Source organism: Neurospora hispaniola (genome assembly GCF_033458365.1).
Source record: "Neurospora hispaniola strain FGSC 10403 chromosome Unknown B0T23scaffold_4, whole genome shotgun sequence".
In the NCBI taxonomy this organism is placed as follows: Eukaryota; Fungi; Ascomycota; class Sordariomycetes; order Sordariales; family Sordariaceae; genus Neurospora; species Neurospora hispaniola.
Genome location: NW_026944409.1, coordinates 3995625 through 4021711, shown reverse-complemented (window position 1 = coordinate 4021711; position 26087 = coordinate 3995625). Strand labels below are relative to the sequence as shown.

General features: G+C 52.9%; 9 protein-coding genes across 9 annotated transcripts; all 9 read right to left on the bottom strand.

Annotated features, from left to right (window-relative positions):
• Positions 1–932: 932 nt before the first annotated feature.
• Positions 933–1154, bottom strand: B0T23DRAFT_404977 (uncharacterized protein; the record flags this gene model as incomplete). Its single annotated transcript, XM_062838954.1, has 1 exon — positions 933–1154. One exon carries the CDS (start codon positions 1152–1154, stop codon positions 933–935), a length of 222 nt encoding a protein of 73 aa, XP_062693451.1.
• A 25-nt stretch (positions 1155–1179) lies between these two features.
• On the bottom strand, positions 1180–2775 carry B0T23DRAFT_153956 (cell differentiation family, Rcd1-like-domain-containing protein). Its single transcript, XM_062832591.1, has 4 exons — positions 2349–2775; positions 2111–2266; positions 1669–2044; positions 1180–1605 (listed from the first exon to the last, which is right to left on the bottom strand). Exons 1-4 carry the CDS (start codon positions 2704–2706, stop codon positions 1425–1427), a joined length of 1071 nt encoding a protein of 356 aa, XP_062693450.1. The 5' UTR covers positions 2707–2775; the 3' UTR covers positions 1180–1424.
• A 1056-nt stretch (positions 2776–3831) lies between these two features.
• Positions 3832–6714, bottom strand: B0T23DRAFT_359087 (P-loop containing nucleoside triphosphate hydrolase protein). Its single transcript, XM_062836217.1, has 4 exons — positions 5905–6714; positions 4969–5833; positions 4615–4911; positions 3832–4534 (listed from the first exon to the last, which is right to left on the bottom strand). Exons 1-4 carry the CDS (start codon positions 6388–6390, stop codon positions 4152–4154), a joined length of 2031 nt encoding a protein of 676 aa, XP_062693449.1. The 5' UTR covers positions 6391–6714; the 3' UTR covers positions 3832–4151.
• A 763-nt stretch (positions 6715–7477) lies between these two features.
• Positions 7478–9325, bottom strand: B0T23DRAFT_429197 (uncharacterized protein; the record flags this gene model as incomplete). The annotated part of the gene is made up of 7 exons (XM_062840179.1): positions 7478–7897; positions 7951–8047; positions 8100–8176; positions 8629–8795; positions 8857–8862; positions 8937–9200; positions 9274–9325. The coding sequence occupies 7 exons, from the start codon at positions 9323–9325 to the stop codon at positions 7478–7480; spliced, it is 1083 nt and encodes a 360-aa protein (XP_062693448.1).
• Positions 9326–9354: 29 nt separating this feature from the next.
• B0T23DRAFT_153937 (uncharacterized protein) lies at positions 9355–10200 on the bottom strand. Its single transcript, XM_062832590.1, has one exon. The coding sequence runs from the start codon at positions 10068–10070 to the stop codon at positions 9633–9635; it is 438 nt and encodes a 145-aa protein (XP_062693447.1). The 5' UTR covers positions 10071–10200; the 3' UTR covers positions 9355–9632.
• Positions 10201–11041: 841 nt separating this feature from the next.
• On the bottom strand, positions 11042–14367 carry B0T23DRAFT_153879 (Sodium/hydrogen exchanger family-domain-containing protein). Its single transcript, XM_062832589.1, has 3 exons — positions 13794–14367; positions 13124–13726; positions 11042–13073 (listed from the first exon to the last, which is right to left on the bottom strand). Exons 1-3 carry the CDS (start codon positions 14110–14112, stop codon positions 11203–11205), a joined length of 2793 nt encoding a protein of 930 aa, XP_062693446.1. The 5' UTR covers positions 14113–14367; the 3' UTR covers positions 11042–11202.
• Positions 14368–16180: 1813 nt separating this feature from the next.
• Positions 16181–18589, bottom strand: B0T23DRAFT_396265 (mannosyl-oligosaccharide alpha-1,2-mannosidase precursor; the record flags this gene model as incomplete). The annotated part of the gene is made up of 4 exons (XM_062838235.1): positions 16181–16444; positions 16554–17871; positions 17935–18387; positions 18435–18589. 4 exons carry the CDS (start codon positions 18587–18589, stop codon positions 16181–16183), a joined length of 2190 nt encoding a protein of 729 aa, XP_062693445.1.
• Positions 18590–21170: 2581 nt separating this feature from the next.
• B0T23DRAFT_153833 (mating-type switching protein swi10) lies at positions 21171–22891 on the bottom strand. The gene is made up of 2 exons (XM_062832588.1): positions 21546–22891; positions 21171–21319 (listed from the first exon to the last, which is right to left on the bottom strand). Exon 1 carries the CDS (start codon positions 22816–22818, stop codon positions 21619–21621), a length of 1200 nt encoding a protein of 399 aa, XP_062693444.1. The 5' UTR covers positions 22819–22891; the 3' UTR covers positions 21171–21319; positions 21546–21618.
• A 647-nt stretch (positions 22892–23538) lies between these two features.
• B0T23DRAFT_153816 (uncharacterized protein) lies at positions 23539–25309 on the bottom strand. Its single transcript, XM_062832587.1, has one exon. It carries the CDS (start codon positions 25218–25220, stop codon positions 23580–23582), a length of 1641 nt encoding a protein of 546 aa, XP_062693443.1. The 5' UTR covers positions 25221–25309; the 3' UTR covers positions 23539–23579.
• Between the last annotated feature and the right edge of the window lie 778 nt (positions 25310–26087).

Sequence of the window (26087 nt, the reverse complement as noted above, 5' to 3'; positions counted from 1 at the left end):
CCAAAATCAACAAAATAACGCCCACCCAATGTTAGTAAAAGTGATATGATGATGGAATCCTCGCTTTCCCATGTGTCGTGCCGAAAGATAGATACATGAATGATGATGATGATGCTTTTGGTGTGTCTTGGACAAGAAGAAAAAGTGAAAAAGAAAAACGCCTCTTCCACCTCTCTCTTCTCTTTCTCTGTTTCTCTTTCCTCATTCCGCATTTCCCGCTTCCCACCTTTTTCTATAACCCTATGCATCCCAGTTATTCCTCGCTTTTCCCTCCTCTTGAAAACAGGTCCCTCTACTCATAAGACATTATCAGGTAGCCCCCTCTCCTATCTCTCTCTCTGGAATCTCCCCTTTGTGTGGTATATACCTTTGGCGGTGACGGTGTTGTTGATGTGTTCGAGGTGAGTCGACCAGGTGAGAGGTATTGTTGCCCACGGACTTGGCTTGTTGTCGTCTGATCCGTCCGGGTAGCGGTGTGATTGTTGTGACCAACTTCGGCGTGCCCACGGAACAACGGGTGCCATCCAATTGTCCCTGCCGCCCATACGAATGTGTCTGATGGGTGCCACTAACGTTGATCGGCCACTGGATTGACTTGCCCTCCCTCGCTGATGTTATCCGAGCCAGTCCGAGTGAAGGGTCCAGCGGGTAGCATCGACCCGTCCGCCTCGTATGTGCCTGTCCGTGATCATGCCACCGATCACGTTTGAACTCCAAAGTATATATCGACCGCGCCACCAGTCCTTCGCATCCTCAACCAAGGGTCTTCGACCACGCCACTGGCCACCCTTCCCTCCGTTCCCCTCCTCCTGGGTATAAGATATGTGAACCGTGGACTTCGTGACCCCGCCGTTTCGTCCCAAATGATGAATACAACACTGCGGCAGCCTCCAAAAACCTCCAAAAGAAAACTATGAAGCACTGTATAGGCGTTATGCACACAGAAAAAAAGAGTTAAGGAAGCTACGTAAAATTTGGGGGTATCTTTCGTCATCAATGATTCTCTTGCCCTCCTCCGCTGACACCTTCATCGTCTCTCGGCTCCTTGTTCCTCCACTATGCTGACTGTCGTTGGTCCTCTTGGGGTTTCGGTCTTTGCGTCTAATATCATCGAGTGCTGGTGGTGTACTCTTGACATGTTGAGGTGTAGCCATAGGACCCTTCTCGTCGTCGGATAGCTTGTGCGGTCCTAGGTATGGCTATGCGCTGCTATTAGGGGTTAAGTTCTGAACCACTCGATCATCTACGACCGGTGGCCCCCACCCCTGAATATTTCCATCTCTACTTGTAGTAGCGATCAATCCACTTCTCACCCTATAACCAAATGGAAGAAAAATCTCGAGTTAGCAGTTTGTTCCTTTGCCATGAGTTGCTGCAAAGCCGAGCATCCAAAGTGGCAAAATGGCCAAATCGCAAAGGGTGGTTTAAATTCCAAGACCGCTGGTGCTGGGTTCGACTACATTATCGGAGAGGTTGATGAGGAGCTGCGCCAGGCAACGCTTGGTGGCGGCATCGTCGCGCAGAACCGAAGAGAAGGTGGCGTCGCGAAGGGGCTCTGGCAGACACTGGCGGAGTGCCTCGCGGGCACGAGCATTGTCGCTAAGTCTGTTTGGATGATAAGTCAGTACAGAGACCTACCAAAAATCGAGTAACAGGGCGAGAACATACCTCAAGAAGCACCTAACAACATGTTTGAGAAGCCTAGCCGTCTGCTGCTCTACCAGCTGAGCAACCATGTTGCTGAGGACGGTGCCGACAGCGTAGAAGCGCTCATAAGTGGCACAGATGTAGTTAAGACCGTTGTCATCAAGCAAGATCTTCTGCACGATGAAGATAGCAACCGTCTTGCTGAGCTCGGACCCGGTCTCCATGATCCTCAGGCAGAGGGGGATAATCTCGGTCGTAAGCAGAAAGTTGATGACCTCGGTGGAATCGTTCTTGACAAGCGCACCAATGACTCCCAGCGAAGTGAGCCGGAGGTATTCAAAAGGACGCGACTTAGACGTCGTGTTAAGAAAGGGGTAAAGGAAGAGGGGAATGTGTGCTGAGGAAAAAAAAAAAAAAGGTTAGCAGGCTAGTCGGTCCTGGCTTGTAACAAAGGGGCACCTACCATTGAGGAAGAGGGTACGTGTCTCGTTGTGAGACGCCACACACTGAAGGAGGGCGAGGGCATTGCAGACCCTGTTGGAGGCGGCAGCGGTGAGCTGAGAGGGGTTGAGGAGGGTATAGACACTGATAATCTCCTGGAGGAGAGATGTCATGACTCCTAGACATGGGGGTTAGCGCATGATCGATCGGCGGGGGGAAGGAGGGGGAGGGGCTCCGAGGTATAGGTCGGTTGTACTTACCGAACGAGTGCCAGAGGATCAGGGCCAGTTCGGGAACTTGCTCCCGCTTCTTGCTCAGCTCCAGGAGCGCGGCCTCCCTGGTATTTTCATTCAGCAAGTCGGCAATGTACTGCAGGGTGCGGCGGTTGTCGTCCGAGACCACGGGCTCAATGGCATTATCCTGCGCGTGGGTGGCGGCGGCAAGGGCGTTCACATTGTTGTGTGCGCCGGCCAGGCGGTTGTAGTGCTGCTGCTGGGCAACATTGGCGGCGGCGGCAGCAGCCTGGGCGTGCTGATGGTGCGAGGTCTGCTGGTGAAGCCAGGCAGAGTCGGCCTGGGGGTACTGGTGGTGGCCGTAGACATGGGGATTCTGCATCATCTTGGGCTATGTGTTGGAACGAAGAAATGGTAGCGACGGCGCGAGGTGGTGGGTCAAAGACGTCGGAGCTGTGTGGGTAATAATCGATGGAGGACTCGGGGTGGCGCTATTGTTGTTGTTGGTGGTGGTGGTGGTGGTTATTATCTTTCGCCAGGAACTTGACGATGGAGCAACGGCAGGCCGGGCGGCATGAGAGGGGTGTCGTGGGGCGCAGGAAGGGTCCTTCTCGATTGCGAATATCAGACAGAGCAGCGGTCAACAACGGCGTCGTCGGGCGGGCCGTGTAGAGTAGTAAGGTAGACAAGTGGGCGAGGCGGCGTCGAGGCGGGTAGCGAGGAGGTTGTGCTTTGAGCAAGCGGGCTGTTGAACAAAGGCGGCGGCGGCGGCGGCGGATTAAAGTGCAGATTGCAGAACACCTAGTCACAGGCCCGGCAGGCAAGGCTTGACGATGGCGGCGGGTCTTGGAAGTACAGTACGTATGTATTGGTATGAAAGCGAAATATGGAAAAAAAATGAGTGAGTGTTGGTGTTGTGGGTGGAGAGGCAGAGTTAGAGTTGGAGTCGGTGACGGTGACGGAGGTGGATATGTAGAGTGAGTGAGTGGGTGGGTGGTGGTCGTATGTATTGTGGTGTTGTCGGCGGCCAAGAAGGGAATCAAGCAGATGAAAGAAGAACGAAGAGCTGCCCGGTGGATGGCTGCTGGAGTCGACTCGTCTCCTGCTCCTGCCGGCGTTCAAGGGTCACACCCACTCACCCACAGCGGCCAGAGAGCGAGCGGTCCAGAGCCGCACCCGACGGGGACAGTTTGCGCACAGACCATCAAGCTCAACATGTGGGGAAGCTTCGGTCCAGTGTTGGATTCCGAATTCACAGTTAACCCTGGAACACGGCAGTGGTCACATATAACCCTGCGATGGTCAGGGGATAATACGCCCTGATTGGATGACAGAGGCCGTCTGCATTTCGAGATCAAATCTGCTGTCTTTGGTGAATCAAAATTCGGGTGATCAACGCTTTCGGATTCCCAGTTGGATGAAATCGATGGAAGGGGGGAGCAGCAGAACCTGCCATAATTCCAAGTTCCGTCCGGAAGAGCAATCAAAATACCGTGACCGTCTCTTCATCCCTTCTCAGATTGCTATCAGCCTGACACTACAAGAAAGCATGTACTGGCGTTTCCTCCCCCATCTTTGAGGTGATGTCTATCATTAATGTGAGACCAAGTTGAAGAGATTGACTGCTTGTAGTGGAATACGCAGTGATATCAACATAACATCCAACATCAGGCTATCCCTTTCCTCTGCGCAATGATATCTTATTCCCCTCCAGACCACCAAGCCTAGCCTAGGTATTTTTTAACAAAAAAAGCCACACACACACATATAAACACCAGAAAATGCAACCCCCCCTTTCCCGTCTCGTCTCATCTACCAGACGCCAGTCCTCTACTTCCTAACCCTAAAAGTCTTCAACACATTCTTCCTCCCCCCAGGCCCCTTCTTATACTTCCCATGCCCACCTTTTCCACCCTTGACCCCCTTTTTGCCTCTCGTCTTCTTATCGTCGCCCTGCTTCTTAAACGGCACGAACCCAATCTGGCTTTCCGTGAGAGCGTTCTTTCCGTCCTGGGGCAGCAAGTAATCAGGCACGTGCTTGAGATGGGCTTGCTGGCGCATCTTGGTGCCGAGCTCGCCATCGTGGCGCAGGTGCGACAGCTCGTGCGGGTTCTCTTCAAAGTAGCGCTTCAAAGTCTCGGAGCGCAGGAGTTCTTGTCGCAGTTCGCGGGTGCGGGCTTCGCGGATGGCGACCTTTGTTACGGCGCGGAGGGCTATTTTTGCATATATACGGTCAGTGAACTTGCGGGGAAAGAAGTAGGGATAATGACATGGAGAAGGAAGGGGTACTGACCATCGTTCATACGGTAACGGAAAGCCTCCATCTGGTCCTTGTTAAAGTTGTACGGCTCCAACTTGCGGTTGAGCTTGGCTTGCTGGCGCATCACCTTGGCCAGAACCTTCTCGTCCTTCTCGCACTGCTTGATGCTGGTGGGCTTGTGCTTGCCATAGAGGTCGTGAGGGACGACCATCGATAGAGCAATACCGGCGCGGCCGGCACGGGCGGTGCGGCCTATCCGGTGAATGTAGGAAGAGGAAGAAGTGGGCATGTCAAAGTTGATGACGGCGGCAACGTTTTTGAAGTCGATGCCTAGAAAAGTTGGTTAGTATCCAGAACCATGTAGGACCAAAAAGCAGACAGACTTACCTCGCGAAACACCATATTCCTGATCCCTCCTGCCCTTCTTCTTCTTTCCCTTGCCGCTCTTCTTCTCCTCGCCCTCCTTCTTTTCACCTTGCTCCCCCTTCTTCTCCTCAGTTTTCTCGTCTTCCAAGAAAACCTCGCTCCTCTCATCTGACGCAATGATAATGTCATAAATACCCCTGTTAAACTCCTCGATAATCTTGATCCGTGTATTGATCGGCAACTCCGAGTTCAGCACACAGCTGCGAATGCTAAACTGCTCGAAAAACAACTTCAAGCGGTACGCACGATCGATGTCCGCCACAAACACCAGACAGGGGCCCTTGATCAGCTGCAGCTTGAAGATCAGGTAGCTGATAAGCCACTTGTCGTCCTCGCCGCACTTGACGTAGAACTGGGTGAGCTTCTCGTCCTCGTTGCTGAACTCCTCCTTCAGGTCCAGCATGGTGGGGTTGCGGCAGAAAAAGCCCTTGAGCGTGTCGAGCTCGTCGGAGACGAGAGTGGCGCTCATCATGGTGGTCTGCACACCGCCCTTGGGCAGCGAGCGGGCAATGTTCTCCATGTCTTCGTCGTAGCCGTAGGACAGGACGAGGTCGGCCTCGTCGAGCACGAGGTACTGCAGCTTGGCGACGCTGAGAGCGCCGGACTCGATGTTGTGCCAGGCGCGGGCGGGGGTGGAGACGATCACGTCGGGGGCGTTGGCGAGGAGGGAGCGGAGGACGGCGTCGGACACGTTGTCGGTTAACTTGGCGGATTGGATGTCCTTGGTGCAGAAGGCGGAGAAGGCATCAATGGCTTTGTGGACTTGGTCGGCGAGTTCGCGCGTGGGGACGAGGATAAGGGCGGAGGTGAAGGGGGTTGGGTCGGTCTGTTTGGTTTCCTTTTCGTTAGCATCCGACCCTCTCACAACTTATTCTCCCGGGTGTCAAGGTAACTCACAGCCTTCCTCTTAAGAATGCCGCTCAACACAGGCAACACATATGCCGCCGTCTTGCCCGATCCCGTCTTCGCCTTGCACAGCACGTCCTGGCCCGCCAGCGCAAGCGGGATCGCCTTCCTTTGCACGAGCGTCGGCTTCTCAAAGCTCTGTTTCGCAACAGCCTGCACAAGGCGAGGGTCGAGACCCAGGTCGGAGAAGGTCAAGTCGGCATCGTCCTTTTCACCCTGCTTCTTCTCGTCCTTTTCGTCTTGTTGTTTTTGCTCGTCCTTTAGTTGTTGCTCGAGCTCTTGCTCCTCCTCGGTTTGTTGCTGCTCTTGTTGTTGGGTCGCTTCGGGCTTCTCCTCCTGTGTCTTGACGTTCTGCGACTTGGACTTCTTCTCCTTCTTTTCCTTCTTCTCGGTTGAAGACTTCTTGGTCTTCTTCTGGGTCTGAGGCTCGGTCACGACTGACGGTTCGTCCGTCTCGTTCAACTTGCGCTTGGCCATTGTGTCGGGGTATCTAGGTTGTGAAGTTTGGTATTAATTTGCTCTTGCGCGACAGTAGTTAAAAGTAAATAACACGGTCGAGGTTGGTGATCAGTCGACTAAAGTTGGTCGTGATATGGTTCTATAGAGACAAAGATGGAAGATGAAGAATGTTTTTGGAAGTGGAGGAGGAGGGGCTGCACTTCGAAGCTACGAAACGGATGGATGCCAATTCCTCGAATCGACCAAAAAAGTTTGGGAAAAATTTCGACGGGGACTCGCCCAGGCGTCGCACCCACTGATTGGGCGGCGCTACCAGTCCACTTCACAGTGGGCATAGGCGCTAGCGCACCGGCAGCTCGTTGCCCCACAAAAGCTTAATCCAACAACTTGAACCTCCACAGCGACCAGGGGGATCGATCATCTGGGCTGCCACCTTCAACGCAGGTCCACGATCTTACACTAGGTAGTCAGCCTTCAGTCATGAGCCCTACGAGGCTGTTGAGGCTCAAGATGGGACCGAGAATCATACCTTACAATCACGACTGGACAAAATCAAACTCGCTACTAGACTAACTTTGATCGAAATCCTACTACCGGAAACAAATACATCTTGACATAAGCCATAATCCTTAAAGCCATTCTTCGTTTTCTTTTCGCTCGAGCCACATAACCAGAGGCAAGTAACATGCGCTGAGAATCAAGCTATTCATCCAACACGAAACGAAATTGACCACACCAATCTACACTTGCGCGAACCTTCCATACCAGGCTGTCATCACACAAAACCTCAGACGCCAACATTTTACCAAACCATAAGAACATAAAAGTCTGATGACAAGGAAATACTTCAGCATTCATCTCTCATGACCTTTGTCCATCTGTTACATGAGCCTCTCCATCAATCATCGTCCAACTCTTGGAGCACCACACGGCAGTGTTCCGCATTGTTGCTATTCGGCCTCAGACTGTCCCCGAGCCAAGAATCTCAATCACTCATTTCAGACAAGTTCAGCTCAGCGTCCGGAGTCCTTAAAGACCGATTGGGCCGACTTCGCGATCTCCATAACCAATCCTTGAAGCCGTATTCTCGAGCCGCCGGCTGAATCTAGTAACGACGACCATAGTCACGCGGCGGGTATGGCTCGCGAGGGTACGGGTCACGCGGAGGGAAGTCCACGGGAGGAGCACGGCGATCGTAAGCATCTCCGCGTCCGCTCATGTACGGGTCGGGAGGGTAATCGCGGGGAGCACGGTACGGGTCATCGTAACGTCCGCGGGGAGGCGGGTAGTCATCGATCGGGCGCCTGGGTGGCGAGCGGTAACCACCTCTCCTGTCGTCGTAGTACTCGCGCCTTGGTGGGGGCGACCTGTCACGGTAACCATCACGGTAGCCGTCGCGGCGGGGGCTGTATCCGCGAGGAGGGGGTCCACGGCGGTCGTAATCGTCCATGGGAGGGGGGTATGGGCGGCCACGCGGCGACCTCGAGCGAGCGCGGTGGTCGTTTCTTGGGATGTCGGGTTGAGTCTAATTTCAAAGGTCAGCAACCATACTCATCGAGGTGTGAGGATATTCCTTACGTTAGCGACGCAGGTCACGCGCTGGCCCTTAAATTCGCGGTTGTCGAGCTTCTCAACAGCAGTCCTCAGATCGGCGGCGTTTTCGAACTCAACGAAGCTGTAATTTCGGTCAGCGGAAGTGTAGAAAGGTTCTGACCGTGGCCACATACCCTTCACCGTTCTGGTTGCGAGTCGTCTCGCTATAAACGACATCAAGTCCGGACTGACGAGCAAAGTCCTTGAGGTCCTAAAAAGGCAAGTCGAGTAAGTTGAGGTCCGGGATTTGGCAGTTGGCGGTCCTCCCATGCATCACCACCAGTAAAATGTGTCCAGGAAGCTGATTGTGTATGGCAGGTTGTCATCCGGCTCTGGGGTGTCCTCTGCCATAGTCCCGCCCGTAACAAGAAACTCCAATGGGAAGACTGAGAAGGATGTAGTGAAGGAAGCCGGAAAGAGCCAGTTGGGTGTACAAAAGAGAGCCAAGTGCGTTCAGCTGGAACGGCCGGACCCCCCACCAGTCGGTAATAGGAAAAATAACGAAGTCCGAATGGCCAAACTTGGGTGTGACGGTGACAGGAGATATGCCATGCTGGTGGGGGCGAGAACAGAGTAGGGTGTGGAATCCATGGGTAGCCCGGAAAAAGAGAGAAATCCATATGATGATCAAGCGGCGCACAAGGAAGTGGAAGGGTGACAGACCTGCCAGCTGGTTTCATTGGGAAGGCCAGAGATTTGCATCCGGTGAGGCGTGCGTCGGGGCCTGGGTTGGCTGTTACGCTCGTGGGTGAAACCGGGACCTCCCTCACGGTGACGGGCGCCACGGGCGAACTGAACGGTAAGACGCTCTCCCATGAAGTCCGATCCATCTTGTTATTGTCAGTCGGTCGATATCGCAAGTTACGGGGGGGTTAGAAGTGGGAAACGTACGGAAAGCTAAAGAGAGAATGATTGTTAGCACATATTCTTTTTATGATTGCTATGATGCACATAAGAAAAGAGCAACTTACCAGGAACAACATCGCGGGCGTCCATGGCATCCTTGTACTCGATGAAACCAAAGCCGTTCATGAGCTTGATTTCGGTAATCTCGCCGGTTCCGTGAGTCGCAAAGTGGGCTTCCACATCGGCCTTGGTTGCTTTGCGGGAGTCAGCATTGTGTATCGTCGGATGGGAGCCGACCAGACCAGGCGCCAGAGCAGGGACAACTGGACAGAAGAGGTAGCCTCGCAGCGACAAGGCGGCGATTGATGTTTGATCATGGGAGACGGCCGCTGGTCGACGGTGGCTGTGGTGGTGGTGGTGGTGATGATGATGACGTTGATGTTGCAGATCCGGAAAACTCACCGTGCCGGGGCAGGTTGCCCAAGTAGAGACGGGTCGACGATACTTCAGTCATTGTGTCGGGTCGCTGGTTGTGGGACCTATATAGGATGAAGGCTGACACGACGGACGAGATCGGGAGCCTGGTGAGGTGAGGAGGGGGTTGGTCGGGGTAATAAGCGCGACGACGTGCTGTGTCCTGCCGAAGCCTCGTTTAAGAAAAGAAAAAGTTGCGTCAACTTGTTCGGAGCCTTGTTCGCGGGCCGACCAGTCAAAGTGCAAGCCAGGCACGAGAGAGACCAATCTGGGCGGAGAGGCGGGAAGCGTAGAAGAGGGCGTCAGCCAAGTTCGGGTTGTGGTGGGTGTTTGTATCACTCGACGATTCAATCAGAGACAAGACGTAAAATCACGCGACGAATCGGCGGGTAAAGTCGTCGTCGCGGTGTTGTGTTGGATGGTTGGCCGTCCAAGTTGGCAATGATGGTTGGTAACAGTTGAGAAGAGGATGATGAATGTTTGGAGGAGAAGCTGTGACGGGCATGCGACACGGTGGGTGTTGGTGGGTGGGAAGAAAAGTGGAGGAGCGATTGAAAAAGGACTGGACCTAGGAAGGGAACGCGGCGGAAGTGGAAGGATGGGGTGACCTGTGAGTGGGAGGATTGCTGGAGGGAGGGGGGCCCGCGGGCTGGCTGAGAGAAGTGGAATGGAGTGTGGACGGGCCCTGTCCTGCTGCTGCAGCAACTGAAGGAACTGCCGTGAATCTGGGACAAGGAAGGACTGAAAAAGAGAAACGAGAAAAATGGGATTCGCACGCACGGCATCACGCAGGAAACGAAGAAAACATTTCGTTCCGTCTCCCGTCACAACCAAGCGCCGACCGGTCTCCTGCTGCTGCTGCAGCACACGATGGTGCCCCCAGTCAAAGCCCGATGCCTGCCCTGTTGCGCTACACTACGGTACCTAACAATCCCGTCAGCAACGCGACGACGACGACGATACATACCTCCACTAACCTCGGAACTGCCGCTATAGCGCCCGCCTACCTACCTACACTAGCTAAGGTTACAGCCAAAACCAGGCACTCAACCCACTGAAAACCAAAGCATGGACCCGGCGGGCAGGCATGGACGAGTGGGGTAAGCAGAGCAAACGCGGGAAGAGGTGGACCGCCAAGCCTCCTGGCTATCCAATTGCAAACCACCGTCGCCCTGAATGAGCGGATGTGTCACAAGCATCCTGGTCCTTGTGAGAGGGGAAGGGCAAGGCATGATGCACATGGACCGACGCGTTGCACAGGCACCCCTCCTTGTTGATTTGATGCCGCTGCTGTGCTGGTCGCCGCCGCCGGTTTGTTTTGTTTTCCGTCATCTTGGCTTGGCTTGTCGGAGCCATGTTTGATATTGGCGTGACATTGTCCACGGTCGTGATGGTGGTACCTAGTTATGGTGGTGTTGAGCGGTCGAAGGTATTCCCGGACATGTCAAGGGAGGTATTTATTTAGGAAAAAAAAGGTATGTAAACAAAAGGGAGCTTTGGCCGCTTCTGATGTCAATCCTATGGAGCTTTTCCGAGCTTTTTGCAAATCCCGACAGGGCTGGTTATGGTTCACGTCATTGGGTCGGCTGGGATAGTGACGCTTTTTGTCGAGTTTTGTTCTTCCACTTTTTGGATTCAGATCCAAAGTTTAATTGAGATGATCGACTATCGATCAGAACGCGTAGTGGGTATGGACATATGTATGTAGTACAGTTGAGTGCGAGACATCGAGGGTCATTCTATACTAGATCTTTACAAGTCATGTCTCGTAGTGTAAATAACAGACACAAACTTAGTGTATATTCCTCAACTTATCCAATCTGCCCACTCCGTTACATCAGTCATCACGTCATGATCCTCCACATCCATCCCTATAACCACCACCACCAGCCAACAACCATCACCACTACTTATTTCCTACTTCCTCTCCCCACCAGCCTGCACAACCAAAACACTCGCATTAACCGCCCCCGTACCTCTAACCAACAATCCCTCCGCCACAACACCCACCGTCTTTCCCAGATCCAACCCCCCTCCATTCGCAGTCCCACCACCTACATCCACCCGACTACTGTTACTACCACCAGCACCACCAACAGCCCCCTCAACACCATCAACAACAACCCCATGCCTCCGTCCCACAACCACCACATCACCCGCCCCGCCGCCCTTCTTTTTCTGCTGTTGTTGTCCCACCGTGACGTTCGCTAATCCCAACACCGTTTCCATCAAGTCATTCTTACCCTCTGTCAAGTTCGATTCCTCAAAGACCACGCGCGAGGCGATTCCCACGGGGAGTGAGTCGCGGAACGTCGCTAGCATTGTTGCGTCCTCGTTATATTCCCCCATAGAGTTGGAGGTGGAGGCGGTAGAGGTATACCTGAGATGAACAACAGTAGCAGTTACGTTGTCGTTGTTGCCAAGTAATTGGAGGACCAAGTTTAGAGCCACACGATCATCTGCGCCGCCGATGAAAGGGAGGAAGACGTGGTGTGTGCGGGTTGTGATAGTGGTTGGGTAGGTTGTTGGTTGGTCTTGCTCTTGGGGTGTATGGTGATGTGGAGAGTCTAGACCCTGGGCCCGAGTACCAAACCCACCGAACCCATTATCGATAAAAATCCCCGCGTTGCAGACCTTTTCTACCCTAGCGAGAGTTTTATAGATAAACTCAAGATGAGCACTACCCTTGAACCGATCATTGCCTGCATTGGCACCAGCTAGTACCGAACGCGAAAGCGGTTGACCCAAATCCGTCAAACTCCCATACTCGCTCCAAGGAATCAGCACAAACTCCGATTGCGTATCTGCCGCGTACGAAGTGAGCGTCTCAGCATACGAAGACTCGGGAACGACGGCTACGCGCCCGGAAACAGCCACGTTGTTGGACATGCTCGGCGACAGAGAGGCAAAAGTGCGAAAGGTGTTGATCACGGGGTCGCGCACCGAATAAAGCTCCTCCTCTTCGCCGGCTATGCCTTCGGTTACTTGCATGACGGAGGAGGTGCGGTCTGTGAGCTCGATGAGGCGGAGGCCGTGGACTTCGAGGGGTTTTTGCTTGCGGGTGGGAGGAGAAGGGTTGGTGCCTTTGTCGGTCGACTCAACCCCGGAAGGCTTGGAAGTGGTTTGTTCGGGCTGGGGGCTGAGGAGGGTGATGAAGGCAAAGAGAGATGGTAAGCTGTCGAGACGGAGGTAGACGAGCATGCGCTGGATCGAGGATTGGTCGCCGACGGGTTTGGAGGGGACGGAGATGTTGGAGCCCGATTCGTTGGGGACAAGAGGGTTTTCGTCCCAGTCGATTTCACCGCGGCGCCATCTTTCAACTTTGCGCTGGTACCAGGGGGGATACAAGGCTTTGGTGAGAGGGGTGGTGGCGACGGTGGTGACGAGGGCCATGACGACGAAGATGGTGAATGTTCTTTGAGAGAGGATCTTGGCTTGGAGACCGATGTTCAAGACGATAAGCTCGACAAGACCCTTGCAGCTCATCAGACTCCCAATGGTGAAAGACTCGCGCCAGAGGAGCTTGTTAGCACGAGCGGCGAGAGTTCCGCCGATGATCTTGCCGGCGAAGGCGCACGTAATGACTCCAATCACGTAGCCCCATGTAATCCCATCGTTAAGGAGACCAAGGTTGGTGCTTAGACCAGAGAGGGCGAAGTAGAGAGGAAGGAAGAGGACGGAGATGAGGTCTTCAATCTTTTCCGTCATCTTGATGGCAAAGCCGCCCTCATGGGGGCAAATCAATCCGACGAGGAATGCGCCAAAGATGGCGTGGATGCCGATGATGTCTTCACTAGTCAGCATTTGTAAGTAAAGATATCGAACAGGTACGACTTACTCGTGAAAAACGCAGAAAAGAGAACGAGAAGCAACGTCAACGCGACCACCCCCTGCGTCGGTCCATTCTGCAAGCTCCCCGTCCTCCTCACCCACCACATAAACGGCGGTCTCACGGCGAACACCAAGAACAGAATCCACCCAATACAGCACAGTAGCGCCCATAGCGCCGCCAGCCCGCTGTTGTTATTCACCAACGCCACGCAAAGCGCCAGCAAAATCCAGCCGGTAACATCATTCCCAATCCCCGCCGCCAACACCGTCACGCCCACGTTGCTTCTCAACAGCTTGAGCTCGGTCAGAATACGACACAACACAGGGAACGCAGTGATGGCGAGTGCAGTGCCAATGAAGAGACCGTAAACGCCAAAGCTGATAGGCACGGTGGTCCCGTCATTATGGAACTGGTGGTATAAACCCCAGGCTATGCCGAAACCTAACCCGAAAGGGAGGATCATGCCGGCGAGACCGACGGAGAGGGCGACTTTCCAGTTGGAGGTGAACATGCGCATGTCGACTTCGAGGGCGACGAGGAAGAGGAAGATGATGAGGCCGAGGTTGGCGACATTGTTGAAGACGGGCATGGATTCTTTGGGGAAAATGGCTACCAAATTGTGTGTGTTAGTGAAAGAGGGTGGGTGAGTATGGGAGGGTATAAGTGAGTTGGGTACCAGCTTCAAAACCGGGTATCCTCATCATGACGGAGGGACCGAGTAGAATGCCGCCAATGACTTCGGCAATGACTTTGGGTTGATTGATCCATCGCAGTGGATAGGCGAGTAGTTGGCAAAAGATGATGACGATGCCGGCTTGGATGATGAACAAGGTGATGGGTGCCGAGGCGCTGTATTTTGCTGGGTTGGCGCCTTCCAGAACACCGGCCTGGCCGTTGACACTTGGAGTTGTCGCATTTGGAGAGGTATTCGATGAAGTCGCAGCGACGGCTCGGATGACGGTCTTGAGAACTGCGTCTGTTATGACTGAGGCCATCGTGTCGATGGTTGGCGGTGTGGATGTGGTCTGCTTGTTGAGCCAACTGATGAAAGGCTGGATGGCTTAAGACCAAAGCAACCGAAACGTGCGTCAATGCAGTGTTTGAATAACCACTTAAGTGTTATTAAAGGTATATATAACAGCATCAAAGTGGCCTCAGGGGACCAGGCATTGAAGAAGGTTGAGGTCCGAGACAGAAGCTGTCACTCGACAACACAAAAGAAAAGATATATAAAACAGACCTAGATCCGAGACACTGGGGATCTATTGGTACGTCCGCCTCTTTTAGATAGAGGTTGCATGCCTGGCTGTACAAAGTAAGCACCAGCTAAAGCAATGGGCCTCCACGTGATGGTATCCAAGCCAAGAAGAGGGGATCATGTTCGTTTCGGGGACATGAAGCCCAAAGGGTCCAATTGCAGTTGTCAGTCAAAAGGATCATGGGGGGAACACCATCAAGGAGGTTCGTGTTGCTGGGCCAAGAGATTTGCATTTGTTCAGTTCTCGTCCACCTTTTCCTCTCTCGCTTTCACATGGACACCAACACCACAAGAGAGGGAGGTGATAGCTGAATGGGACCACCCTGCTGTCTCGCGCAACTTACTGGGCATGCTAAGAACTGAGCTACCCGATAGTGTGTTATACAAATCTTGGGATTCCAATTCGGATCCATACAAGGTCGATGGCGCAAAACCGAGGGTGTTGACGTCTTGACGATGAAGAGGGCCTGTGGCGGTCTAGACTCGGGACCATGATCTGGGGTAGTCTCCAGTTCTCGGTCCAGTTGGCCATTGGATCGCGTTTACAAGCCATCCAAGCCATGGATGCTCCGCTGACTGACCACAGCTGACTTGCCTTGATCTCACATCTTGGCTTGTGGGGAATTCCTGTTGCGATATAAGATATTGATGGAAGTGATGAGGAGAAAAAGATGAAAGAAAAGAGGAGAAAAAGCCAAGATGACAAGACTTGGGGAAGGTCCACATCCATGTTCCCTTCGATCTCGGGCAGTTCCACTTTTGCATGATCGAGGGGATCCACTGTAAGTGGGGCATTTAGTCACTAGAGCACTCCACTATCTACGGGGTTAGGGCCATTTTCACGTTTCAGTGGTGCCCTGGACTTGGCAGCGAACTTCTGCCAAAAACACCACAGAAATCATCATCACTTTGGCACTTTAGGTTTTGCAGGTGTCCTTATCAACCCAAGCTGAATGGCAACACCAAACATCGATTCTAGGTTTATGCCACAGTCACACAGCTTTCCGAGTGGTCGAAACTGTCACACGAATTAAATTCCTGGATCACCCCAACAGCCCAACTCGGGTCTTCTCCGAACCACAACACCATCACAGAGCACCAATTAATTCTCCATAGCATTCATTTTCCCTCCCTCACGGTGGTAGATAGGGCAAGCAGGCAAGGCAAGGCTTTTCTTCTGCTCTTGTCTTGTACATTGCGCAGTACATACCTCGCTTCAAGGATGATCACGAGATACGTACAAGTACTCGAACCGGTGTGGTTTCTATCAGCCACGCCCGGGAGTTTGACACCTTTCGGTAACCTACCCACGCGAGTACAAACGGCCGAGTCCAAGTGGCGCAGTGGCCATTTCATGTCAACCCATCAGTATCTCTTTGAATGCGAACCCAACTTCTTCCATTCATGTTCCTTTGGACCAAGAAAGTCTCGGCAAAGATGAGAGCAGCGCTAGTGCTTTGCCAGTTGGTGCTTGATCTCGTTGGTCACCACCTACCAGTCAGGTCAATTTCATCGTCATGGCTGTCGTTCTTACCGGTCAAACTACCAAGTCGTGTTGCTCAAAAAGGTTTCATGAACAGAGTGGACGACGCCGAGCACCAATTCTCTGAGATCGAGATAGAGGGTGTTTTTACTCTTCACCGATAGGCTTCGTTGATTTACTCGACCTTCGCTTGATGAACGCACTTCACACCGACAATGATTAACAAGAGTAATTATCCGCTTTCATATACTATTTATCCTAATTGTACTACTACCGCTTCATCTACCTCTGATGGTAAGTCCTCCGCCTGTTCTCATTACCTCTACGCATACCTAGGCCCGGCAAACCTCTTCTCCCTCCTGTCGCTCCAGCTTCCATCATCGCCGTGTTTCCATACACCGGGACGCCCCCTTGGTTGCTGCTCGTTGTTCTTTCTTTCATCGGCCGACCCATACCCCCAATCCGACGACGAGGATGAAGACGAGGGCTGAGTCTCATGTCCCTTTGCCAGCCTGATGGGGTGACACTCGGTGTTGTAGACGAACTCGTTGGTCTGGTCGGCTTTGACTTGCCAGGGGTCATCCTCCTGTTTTTTTCGTTAGCATCTTCTTCTTATCATTGATTCCTCCACATCGAGACTAAGGGAGAAAAAGAAAAAAAAAAAAAAAAAAAAAAAAAAAAAAAAAAAAACTCACATCCTGGAAAATCAACCAACAATACTTCAACACCTCGGCAAACCAAAAACTCTCCTGGAAATCCGTCTTGCTCCCTCCTCCCACCTTATTCACATTCGCCACGCTGCTATACCCGCTCCCCGCCCTCGTCGTCGCATTGATCGCCTTAAACGCCGCCCACGCCCACTCCCTGTACTTTTCATCCTTCGTCGCCCGCCACGCGTAGTACATACTCTCAATCACCTCCGGCCGCAGGACATACTGCTCGTTGGTAATCCAGAATCCGTTCTTTTCATAAAACGCCTTTTGCTCCGCCGAGGGAGGCCCGCGATTATTCGTCGCATTCAGCGGCGTGCGGCTGTCCTGCCAGCTAAACAGTTCGGGACCAATCCCCGTGGCTGTAGCCGAGTACGTCTCCGCGCACGACTTGACCAGTTCCAGTCCAAAGTCCAAATACTTTTTATTCGACAGAGTCAATCCGCCAAGGATAAAATTACCACCATCAAAGCAATCCAGATGTCCGCTCGAGAACCGCAGCGTGGTGTTCCCTCTCGGTCCCTTCCACCCGCCGAGGAACGTCAAGTCCGGCCGGGTAGTAGGGTGCGAAGCCACGTATTGAATCGACGAATCGGCCGCCAAGATCCAGCGATCCCGATACAACCCGAACCGGTCCGGGTCATACAGGTACATCTTGATCAAGTACTCGTAAAACGAATCGGTCCCGCCGCCCCACCCGCCGCTGCTGTCGACGAACAAGCCGCTGGTGATATTGACGTTGGTCCCCAAGAGACCAGGAAACGGCTCAGCGATTGCGCTAGGTTGCGGATTCAGCAGAAAGGACTCGGCCCGCTGCGCGAGCTGCGCGTAGGTGCTGTTCCCCGTTATGTCCGATAGTCGCGTCCACTCGAGCACCAGCGTGCCAATGGTCGCGATGCCATTCGTCTGCGACCCTGTCCTCTTCGGGCCTGTCACGGGGTCGAAGATGAGGTTGTTATCCGGGATTCCCGAGGGGGTGTCGAAGGCCACGGACAGGGCGTCCGCAAGGCGGATGGCTTGGGCCAGGATGGCGTCGGTGGCAGTTTGGGAAGAAGTAGAATTGAGATGGACATCTGGGTCTGCGGCTTTGGCGTTGGCGTACAGAGGCGGGGTGGTCAATAAGTCGTAGGCGGAGAGTAGGCCGCCTAGGTACCGGATGGTGGTTTCAAAGAGGGAGATCTCGCTCGAGGTGCGGGTGAAGTCGATTTGGGGCACGTAGGCGAGGATTTGGTTGATGACGGGCCAGTTGCGCATGACGATGGCGGTGGAGAAGGCGTCGATTGCTGAGGCGCCCCAGCCGTTTCTGCCGTGGTGTTAGTGTGGTGTTCAGTTGGCCGAGAAGGGGTAAAAAGAATGGGGGAATTACCGGTCATCCTCATAAGCGTTGGTCACTGGCCTCAGTGAGTCGTGAGGAAACGCATATTTGTAGTATCCGTCCCAGGAGATTTGAAAGGCTTGCTTGACGGCGTCTCGTCTTTCCTGGTTGGAGGCGGCTTGAGGGGATGATGATGATGCTGCTGCAGAGTCGTCGCTAGTGCCAATGTTTTTTTGTCGCGGCGGAGAGAAAGGTGTTGCAGTGACTACTTGAGTGAGGGTCAAGGCGCCGACCAAGAAGGCCGCCGGGCCAACGTTGTTGAACTTGGGATACATGATGTTCGATGACGATACCGGTAACGATGCTAGCGAGCAATGTTGTTGTTGTTGTTGCTCGGATGTAAACAATGGCCCCTTTGTCAAACGGTGGTCCAAACGCGGACTTGGGGATTTACCGTGGCTCGCCAGATAACGAGTCAATGAGTGTTCCGACTGAAGGAACCAACTGTGAGAGGCAATTTCCCACGCTCGCTCACTCACTCACTCACTCACTCTGCAGAGGCAAGAGAGACCGAGGTGAAGGATAGACCGACTGAAGGGGATGAACTAAGAAAGAGTGGGTTCAACCGTGCCCTCGCTGCGTGCCCAGTTTCAAACAAACTCCAAGCACAAAGAGCAAGAAAGGCGGCGGGAGGTGGGAATTGCATGATGTATATAACTCCGGTTTCCTTCCTTCTTCATACCTCTTTACACTACACTACCGAAGATCGCCAAGGCCCCGCCCGCCATCTTTACCCCGGCCCCCCGGTTAGTGTACCTTTATTCACACCGCGATTCATCAACAACGTTTCGTTCAGTTTCTGTATTGACATGGGTTGGGGTCTTTAGAGTGGTCAGGCCAGGCACCACAAACTTGGATCTGGCAAAAGAAAGACAGAAATAACCTGGTTCCTGGAGGTTCAATCGGATGGTTCCAGATGTCATGAGGTGTCAATCACTTTCTTGGTTCGGCCAATAAATGGAGTGGGTGAGGGAGGATTGATTGAGGAGGTCGGCAATTGGATCGATAGGTATCTACCTCTAGGTAGGTAGGCATGTATGTGCCTTACAAATGCGGAAGGTTCAGTTGTCTTTCTTGCCGGTCTTTCCTGTCACTGAATACCTACACCGCATACTATGTACCTCTACATATACATCGTCGTGTTGTATGCAGCAGGACAACATATGCAATGCATTCTGTACCACTAGGTATGCAGTATCCTACAGGCAGGATTTGAGGCCGGTTGTTTTGACTTGTCCGTCGAGGTTTGATGGGGGTTCTGGATCAGATGGGATTTCGACTACCTCTTCATTTGAGTGAATCACAAAGGGTTGGTTGGTTAATATCTTGAAAGCTGTGAGAAGGTGTAGATAACTTGGGATTGAAGCGTCAACGGACATTGTCCCGTGCCTCTCTCACCTCCTCTCAAATACTAAGTAGGTATGGTAGTCTCGGTAGTGTAGCACTACAGGTACACCAACGCTCGTGTCAATGGCCAGGAGACCGAAAACCTGCATCCGCCCTCCAAGGTTGGAGAAAGATCTACACAAGCTAAGAAGTGATGTGCATACTTGGTACACGCTACGGGGTGTTTTGGCGGGGAAATGAACCGGGAATGGGTGGATGAGTCTCATTCAGCTCGGTGGATTTTCCCGGAGTTATAAAAGGCCACTGCAGCATTTGTTCCTTTTTTTTTTTTTTTTCTCGTGCTATGTCCGAACGGCTATACACTACCTACGTATGTTGAAACGACGACGAAAATCTGAATTCAGCCGCATGATGCAGTTCGTTAGTCTCGTTGATCCTCCTCCATCTCTCGAAAGCTGTATCGCATTTTAGTAGGGCAAGAGATTGTTGGAAATAACCCAAGGGACTACATACCTTATTGTAGACTGACTAGTGAGGCAACTACTAGAAGGAAGTCCCGCAGACTTCAGCTGCCCCCCTTCCTTCTTCCCCCATCTCATGATGGAGATACTGAGAGGAAAAGAAAAAAAAGAGAAAAATAGAATAGTATAAATACCTCAAGAAAAAGAATAACTTTCCCTCTGCTCTTTCTTTCCCTTTTTTTTTTTTTTTTTTTTTCTTTTTTCCCACCCCACGACACCAAAAACTTTCATCACAACCACTTAGTGACCGTGTCAAATCCAGACATCACTTACCAAATCTCAACCCAAACCCAAACCACCTACCAAAAATGTCCGGCGCAGTAAACCCTTGCCACAGCTGTGGTTTCCCTTACACGACCCCTGGCGCGCCGTACCCTGGTTGCCAAAAGGTAGGTAACAAGATGGCCTTGGTTCCTTCCTTTCATCCTTCCCATGCTTGCATCTCTCCCTCTCTCTCTCTCTCTTTCCAAGGGGATCACAAGACACAAAACAAACGCGGTAACTAGTAACTTTCCCCTTCCAATCACAGTAAAAAGGGGGACCGACTCTGGAAGATACCTAGGTAGGGATAGGAGTGTGGTGAATAAACCTCAGCTATGTACATCATGGACATGGAAGGAGAGAAAGCGAGGATTATCAAGAGTTTGGTCCAGTTAGCTCTACCTACCTACCTACCTACCTACCTACCTACCTAGGTACCTACCTAGGTACCTACCTAGGTACCTACCTACCTACCTCTAGACATGGAAACCAAGATCGACCGAGGATTTTTTAAATTGTTTTCGAAAAGTAAAAGCTGAACCCAACTCACAACAGATCTGATAGTACGATGCAACTTGAATGACTGAATGACTGACTGACTGCACGCGCAACAACAACAACAAACATTGAAGCTGGACCAAGGAGATATCGAAAGAGGTCCTTTCATGTTCATGATACCAGGTATACAAGGCCAAGGTAGGTAGGTAGGTACCTTGCCCAATTCCGATTCCTGTTTTCCTCGACCCGAGAGGGAGAAATGTAACCCAGCATCACGACGAGAAAGGTCCGACCGAATGTGGGTTGTATCGATTCCTCGCAGTCCCAACCCCAAGCTAGATAAACCAAGGCATCCGACCCGTCCATAGTTGCATCGCATATCTATATACGAGATGCCGTGTATTGTGCTGCCTTGCTCCAATGATACATAGATAGAGGTAGGAATTCAGAGCTGCCAGCTGCCAGGGCCTAATGCGTTTCCTCATCCATCTACCCACATAGTGTGCGTAAACAGAGTATCGCAAATGGGATGAATGCATGACAGTAATTCCAACGGTTATACATTTGTAGTAATCATGTCTGGGTAGGTAATTTGGACGTGATGTGGTCATTCGTCTGGTTTGGTTTCAAAGGGTCCCAACATGGACCTGGAATAAACTGAGTCTTGGGACTTGTGGCTCGGCATCAATGCCTAGGTACTCTAGAAGGAGTGTCGGGTTGTGGTTGTCGTACAACCACGGGCTTCTGGTGTTCCCGTGCACGGAGGATGTTGTCTATCATCTGTTTGTTCATCCTTGGCCACGCGCGGATGTTGTGTTAAGACGAACATGTTCTTGTGGTCCAGGAACCTGCAGCGAGCCGCAAGGGAACTACCACCGCACGTTTCTTGTGAGGGGTAAGCTGTGGTGTTGTGTTCGTCGTGTCTGTCAAGACATGAGCGAAACACCCCGTTGAGCTGAGACTTTTCTTCGATATCTCCACGTGTTCATCGTAGGACAGGCGTGTTTTAGTCCGCCCAGACAACGTGTCTGAAGGGTTCAACACTTCCTCAACCTCCCTGCCTCAGTTTGGCCAACGCAGCAGCAATCCCACCGCCCAATTCCTCCTCTTGTCTCCGAGAAGCTGGAGTGTTGTTGTTGGTAGAACTCGAGCCCGCAGCCACCGTCGACCCCGCCTCCTCAGCAGCAGCCATAACAGCCTCCATCTCATCGTACTCCTCCCCCCTCGGCCCGTGCCCGTGCCCGGTAGCGCCAGCCCTCCTGTCCAGTGATGATCCAGTTTCCTTCTGCCGTGTCTGTGTCTGTGTCTGTGTCTGCATCGTCCGTGACTGTGTTCCTCCTGACCCGGAACCGGAACCCGTCGCAGCCTTCTTCCGTCCCTGCGCCGCCGCCTTCTTCACCCTAAAACTCCCCTCCACCGCCCTCCTCCAACTCCTCACCTTCTTCTCTCCCCACCCCTGCACGTTCCCCAACCGCTCCTCCCCATTCGCCTCCGTCGCCACATTGATCGCATTCCGCAAGCTCCCAAACGTGCTCACCAGCGCTATCGCATCCGTCTTGTTCACGCTCCTCGGCACCGTCACAAACTCCACCATTTGCTCCGCATACGTCGTCTTTTGCTGGCCTCTGATCGCGCTCGCGCTCGCGTGCTCGTACGACTTGTACAGCTCCAAATAGCGCGCCGCCTCCTGCGCCGACCAGCACAAGATGACCGTCACGTTGTTGACGAGCGACGTCTTGGAGAGCTCGCGCAGGGGCTCCTCATGGTTGGGGATGTCGACGAGCGTGAGCAGGATGCGCAGGTTGTACCGGTTTTGCTGCAGCAGGCGGATGCGCGTGTAGATGTATTCTGGGTGCAGACGGTGGTATTTGAGGGACAGAAAAAGGGCGCAGGTGGTGGTGCCGAGGACGTAGTCGGCGGGGATGTCGGAGTATTCCCAGGCGGTGGACTTGATGGAGGCGAGCACCGGGTTGCCTTTTTGTCGCGGGGAGACGAGGATGGAGGAGCCCGAGGAGGAGCGGGCGCCGGGGAGGGGTTGTGGGGTGGGCTGGACTATTCGCGGCCCGGTGGTGGAGGAGGAGGAGGAGTTGGAGGGTGGTGGTTTGTCAAGGCGTTGGGGGGTGGGTTGGACGATGCCGCGACCTGGTGGTGGTGCTGGTGGGCGTTGGGGTTGTTGTCTGGCTGCTGCTGCTGCTTCGGAGGCGGCGAGAGCTTGGAGGAGCTCGGCATCGTCAAAGTCGTCGTCCATTTTGTTTTTGCTACCTAAGGTGGGAGTTACACGCGACGAGAGAATCGCGAATTCAGATCGAGGATGATGAAATGGAGATTGAATGTGCCAAGATCCGGGGAAGCCTCGAAGGGAATTGCCTGATGAGTGCGATGCGGGGACCGTGCAATATACAGTGTCATGTTTGCTTATTTACGGTACGTCGCGAAAGGCACAATGACGTCAGTGAATTTGTCCACGAATGTAAACAAAGCCTTCAGTGATCACCATTCACCATATCCTCTCGGGAAGCTCCGGGCGACAGCAAATGGTAGCCAATCCTTACTCGACGGATCTTCATGGTGATCATCACAAGCGTTGAGATTGACACAATACAGAACGGTAGCCAAGGCGAGAGTCCGGTAGTACTGCCGTGATGATGGAGAGGATCGAAGCCTCCTTTGGAATCGAAGGAAAACTTTCCCCTGATGGTCTTTTTTCCATCATGGTTTGTTCGAAGATAGGCAACGGTCGTGTAACTTAATCACGTAGAAAATATGAATGAACATGATACGAACATGTACCAAATGGGTTGTCCTGTAGAACAGTCTCTAAACAATCGAAAGCTAAACTCCAAAACTTCCAACTTAGCCATTGCATCCTACATGTCTTTCCAGGGTATAGTCATATCCAATCCATAACCTCCAGACCACTCACCTGAATCCCCCAAAACACAATTATTCCTAATTCCAACAGGTACCATTACTTCCCAAGGGCATCCTCTGCCTTTTCCACCCATCATTCTACTCCGACCCATACCCCCTATCCCCATAATCCCCCGAAAAACTACTGTCACTCCCCTCATCACTCCCCTCACCATTCTCCTCACCCCTCCCCTCAAAAGCCTCCACACTCAACTCATCATAAATCTTATACAAGGCACTCAACCACGTCTCCAACATGGCCTTGGCCGTCTTCCTATCCTTTTTCGAGTCCTCCCCATCGTTCACTTCTCCTTCCTGCTCCAGCTGCTGCTGCCGCTGCCGCTCCCGCATCAACAACTCCTCCTTCAACTTCTCATACCCCTCAATCATCACCCACACCTGCAACGCCGCCGTTTCCGTCGACAGTCTATTCTCCATCCCTTTGGTCGAGTTGCGCTTCTGTCTGCGTCTTAACCCTGGCATCAAGTGCGATGAGAGGTCCCTGGTCAGAAGGTCGAGGCAGATCTGGAGGGATAGGTCTTTTTGAACTATGGGTGGGGGAGTCGGCGAGGTCCTGGACGTGGATGTGCATGTGGCCGGAGCCGTGGGCGTAGAGGTAGATGTAGATGTAGATCTAGACGCGGGCGTGGACCTGGATGTCGACCTGGACGTGCACGCGGACGTAGACATGGGTGTGGGCGTGGATGTAGTGGACGGGGACGTAAATGTGAAGGTGGGGGTGGATGCAGACGTGGGCGTAGATGAGGACGTGGACGGGGGGAGGGAATAGTCGGAGCTTGAGTGTGAGAATGAGGGGGGGCGAGGAGGAGGAGGGGGAGCAAATTCTGGCTTCAAGTCAATGCCTTCTTCGTCGATCGCTACTAGGGTGTCGGCGTCGGCGTCTGATCGGAGGGATGGTTCTGGTTGCAGACTTTGACTGTTGAGAGTCGGTGGTGGTGGGTGCACATGGGCAAAGAGGGATAGTTGAGGGGGGACTTTCTGGCTGTTGACGTTCCCAGTGTGATAATTGAGAGGGGCTATGCTGCCTCTACGCGGAATGGCTGGTTGTGACTGCTCTTCTCGTAGTGAGGAGCTGGCTTTTTTTCTCCTCAGCCTCTCCCGGGCAATAAGAGTCGGATCTGACCAGGTGGGGGCCAACAGGGAGGAGCTGGGGGAATCGAGGAGGGCCCGATATTCTTCGGCGAGTAGCGAGGCGCTGAAACGCCCCTCGTTCGCTAGGGCGTTTCGTGGTCGAGGAATGTTTGCACTTTCCAGCTGGCCGATGAATAAGATGGGTGTTTTTGCGCGCCGTTTTGGTGAGACTTGAGCCGCCGGGGACAAGAAATCACTGCGGTCTGCATCGCTGACGGCAAGGTGGGAGAACTCGGGAATGATTCCGGCGGGTGGAAGTGGCCCGGGGAGATCCTCAGGTCCCGGTTGTGCCCGCGGAAAAGATGACCATGGGTATTCCAACCATTCTGGCCCTTTGAATTCCGGTGAGACTGTCACGGGAGGCAGATGTGGGGGTGCTGCTGTGATGGTAATGCTGATGTCGGCAGTGGTGTTACGGTGTTTTGAGGACTTGCTCTTGCCGTGAGTGTCCGATACCACCCTCCTCGAATCATCTTTGCGTTTCTGCCTCGTGACAGGTTTCCGAAGTTTGCTCCTCACTTTTGGCACCTTCTTGTTGGTGCAGGTCAGGAAGTGGAAGGCCTCTCTTGTTCGTTCCATTGCTGGCATGGTGTGAGCTGTAGGTATGGTGGTGGTTTGACAATCAGACAGACAGAGGACTTCTGGTGATGGTCAGTCAACATGAAAGGAGATAATGGGTGCAACACCGCTGGGGTAATAATAATAGTAAGGGCACTTCATATTGAATGTGAAGCTTCATCACGAGGGCTGGATTTTCTTTGGAAAATATGACGACGTTGGAACGCCCATCATGTCACTCGTTTGATAGTGGATGGGGGACCTATGGCGTATTCCCACCCCCATGCCAAAACCGGATTTGGCTTCACTCAGCTCACAGGGCTGGCACCCTGACTACTTCCATTGGAGCGGGAAGAGGGTGGTCAGGGAAAAAGGTCCGGGGAAGTGACGCATTGTCATTGGACGTTAACCATTCTGGGCTTCCAGTGTAAAGTCGAAGTCTAGAACGCAAAAAGATGCTGATTCTGGGACAACCCTTGAAAGCGTTCCTCGATGACCTCCACCAAGTCCCCGTGATCATCCAAGCTTTCTGACGCTAGGTTTTCACGGTTCGGTCCTTGCGGTAGTGTACGTGTAGTTAGTTGATCGATGATCCGTACACGTGTATCGATTCCACTCATGCAGGAACAGAGGCAGTTACTGTGTAAAAAAAAGCAGGGAGAGCCTTCATCGTAACGGTCATCTTGATTGACGACACCGATGGGGCGAGGTTGAATGTGGAGCTGCGTGCTCATCAACGGTTTCTCGACCACAAAAAGAAAAAGTCCAAGTTGGAGGTAATTGTTAGTGCATCTCGACGGTGTCAAGCCTAACCCCAACATATGTGCCTGTCCATGACTGTCCAATGAGGTCATGTTGCGAGGCTTCCCCCAGATTCTTGGAATGGTTCAGAAACAT

What these genes read in the sequence shown, in the direction of transcription:
- B0T23DRAFT_153937 (XM_062832590.1), bottom strand. Translation starts at nt 10,070, where the DNA reads ATGCCGTGCGTGCGAATCCCATTTTTCTCGTTTCTCTTTTTCAGTCCT.
- B0T23DRAFT_153879 (XM_062832589.1), bottom strand. Translation starts at nt 14,112, where the DNA reads ATGGCCTCAGTCATAACAGACGCAGTTCTCAAGACCGTCATCCGAGCC. An exon ending in GATACCCGGTTTTGAAGCTG is followed by an intron (nt 13,727 to 13,793) that starts GTACCCAACTCA and finishes ACAATTTGGTAG; the next exon opens with CCATTTTCCCCAAAGAATCC. An exon ending in CTTTTCTGCGTTTTTCACGA is followed by an intron (nt 13,074 to 13,123) that starts GTAAGTCGTACC and finishes TGACTAGTGAAG; the next exon opens with ACATCATCGGCATCCACGCC.
- B0T23DRAFT_359087 (XM_062836217.1), bottom strand. Translation starts at nt 6,390, where the DNA reads ATGGCCAAGCGCAAGTTGAACGAGACGGACGAACCGTCAGTCGTGACC. An exon ending in GCATTCTTAAGAGGAAGGCT is followed by an intron (nt 5,834 to 5,904) that starts GTGAGTTACCTT and finishes GAAACCAAACAG; the next exon opens with ACCGACCCAACCCCCTTCAC. An exon ending in CCGTTACCGTATGAACGATG is followed by an intron (nt 4,535 to 4,614) that starts GTCAGTACCCCT and finishes ATGCAAAAATAG; the next exon opens with CCCTCCGCGCCGTAACAAAG.
- B0T23DRAFT_153816 (XM_062832587.1), bottom strand. Translation starts at nt 25,220, where the DNA reads ATGCCAGCAATGGAACGAACAAGAGAGGCCTTCCACTTCCTGACCTGC.
- B0T23DRAFT_153956 (XM_062832591.1), bottom strand. Translation starts at nt 2,706, where the DNA reads ATGATGCAGAATCCCCATGTCTACGGCCACCACCAGTACCCCCAGGCC. An exon ending in GATCCTCTGGCACTCGTTCG is followed by an intron (nt 2,267 to 2,348) that starts GTAAGTACAACC and finishes CCCCATGTCTAG; the next exon opens with GAGTCATGACATCTCTCCTC. An exon ending in ACGTACCCTCTTCCTCAATG is followed by an intron (nt 2,045 to 2,110) that starts GTAGGTGCCCCT and finishes TTTTTTCCTCAG; the next exon opens with CACACATTCCCCTCTTCCTT.
- B0T23DRAFT_153833 (XM_062832588.1), bottom strand. Translation starts at nt 22,818, where the DNA reads ATGGACGACGACTTTGACGATGCCGAGCTCCTCCAAGCTCTCGCCGCC.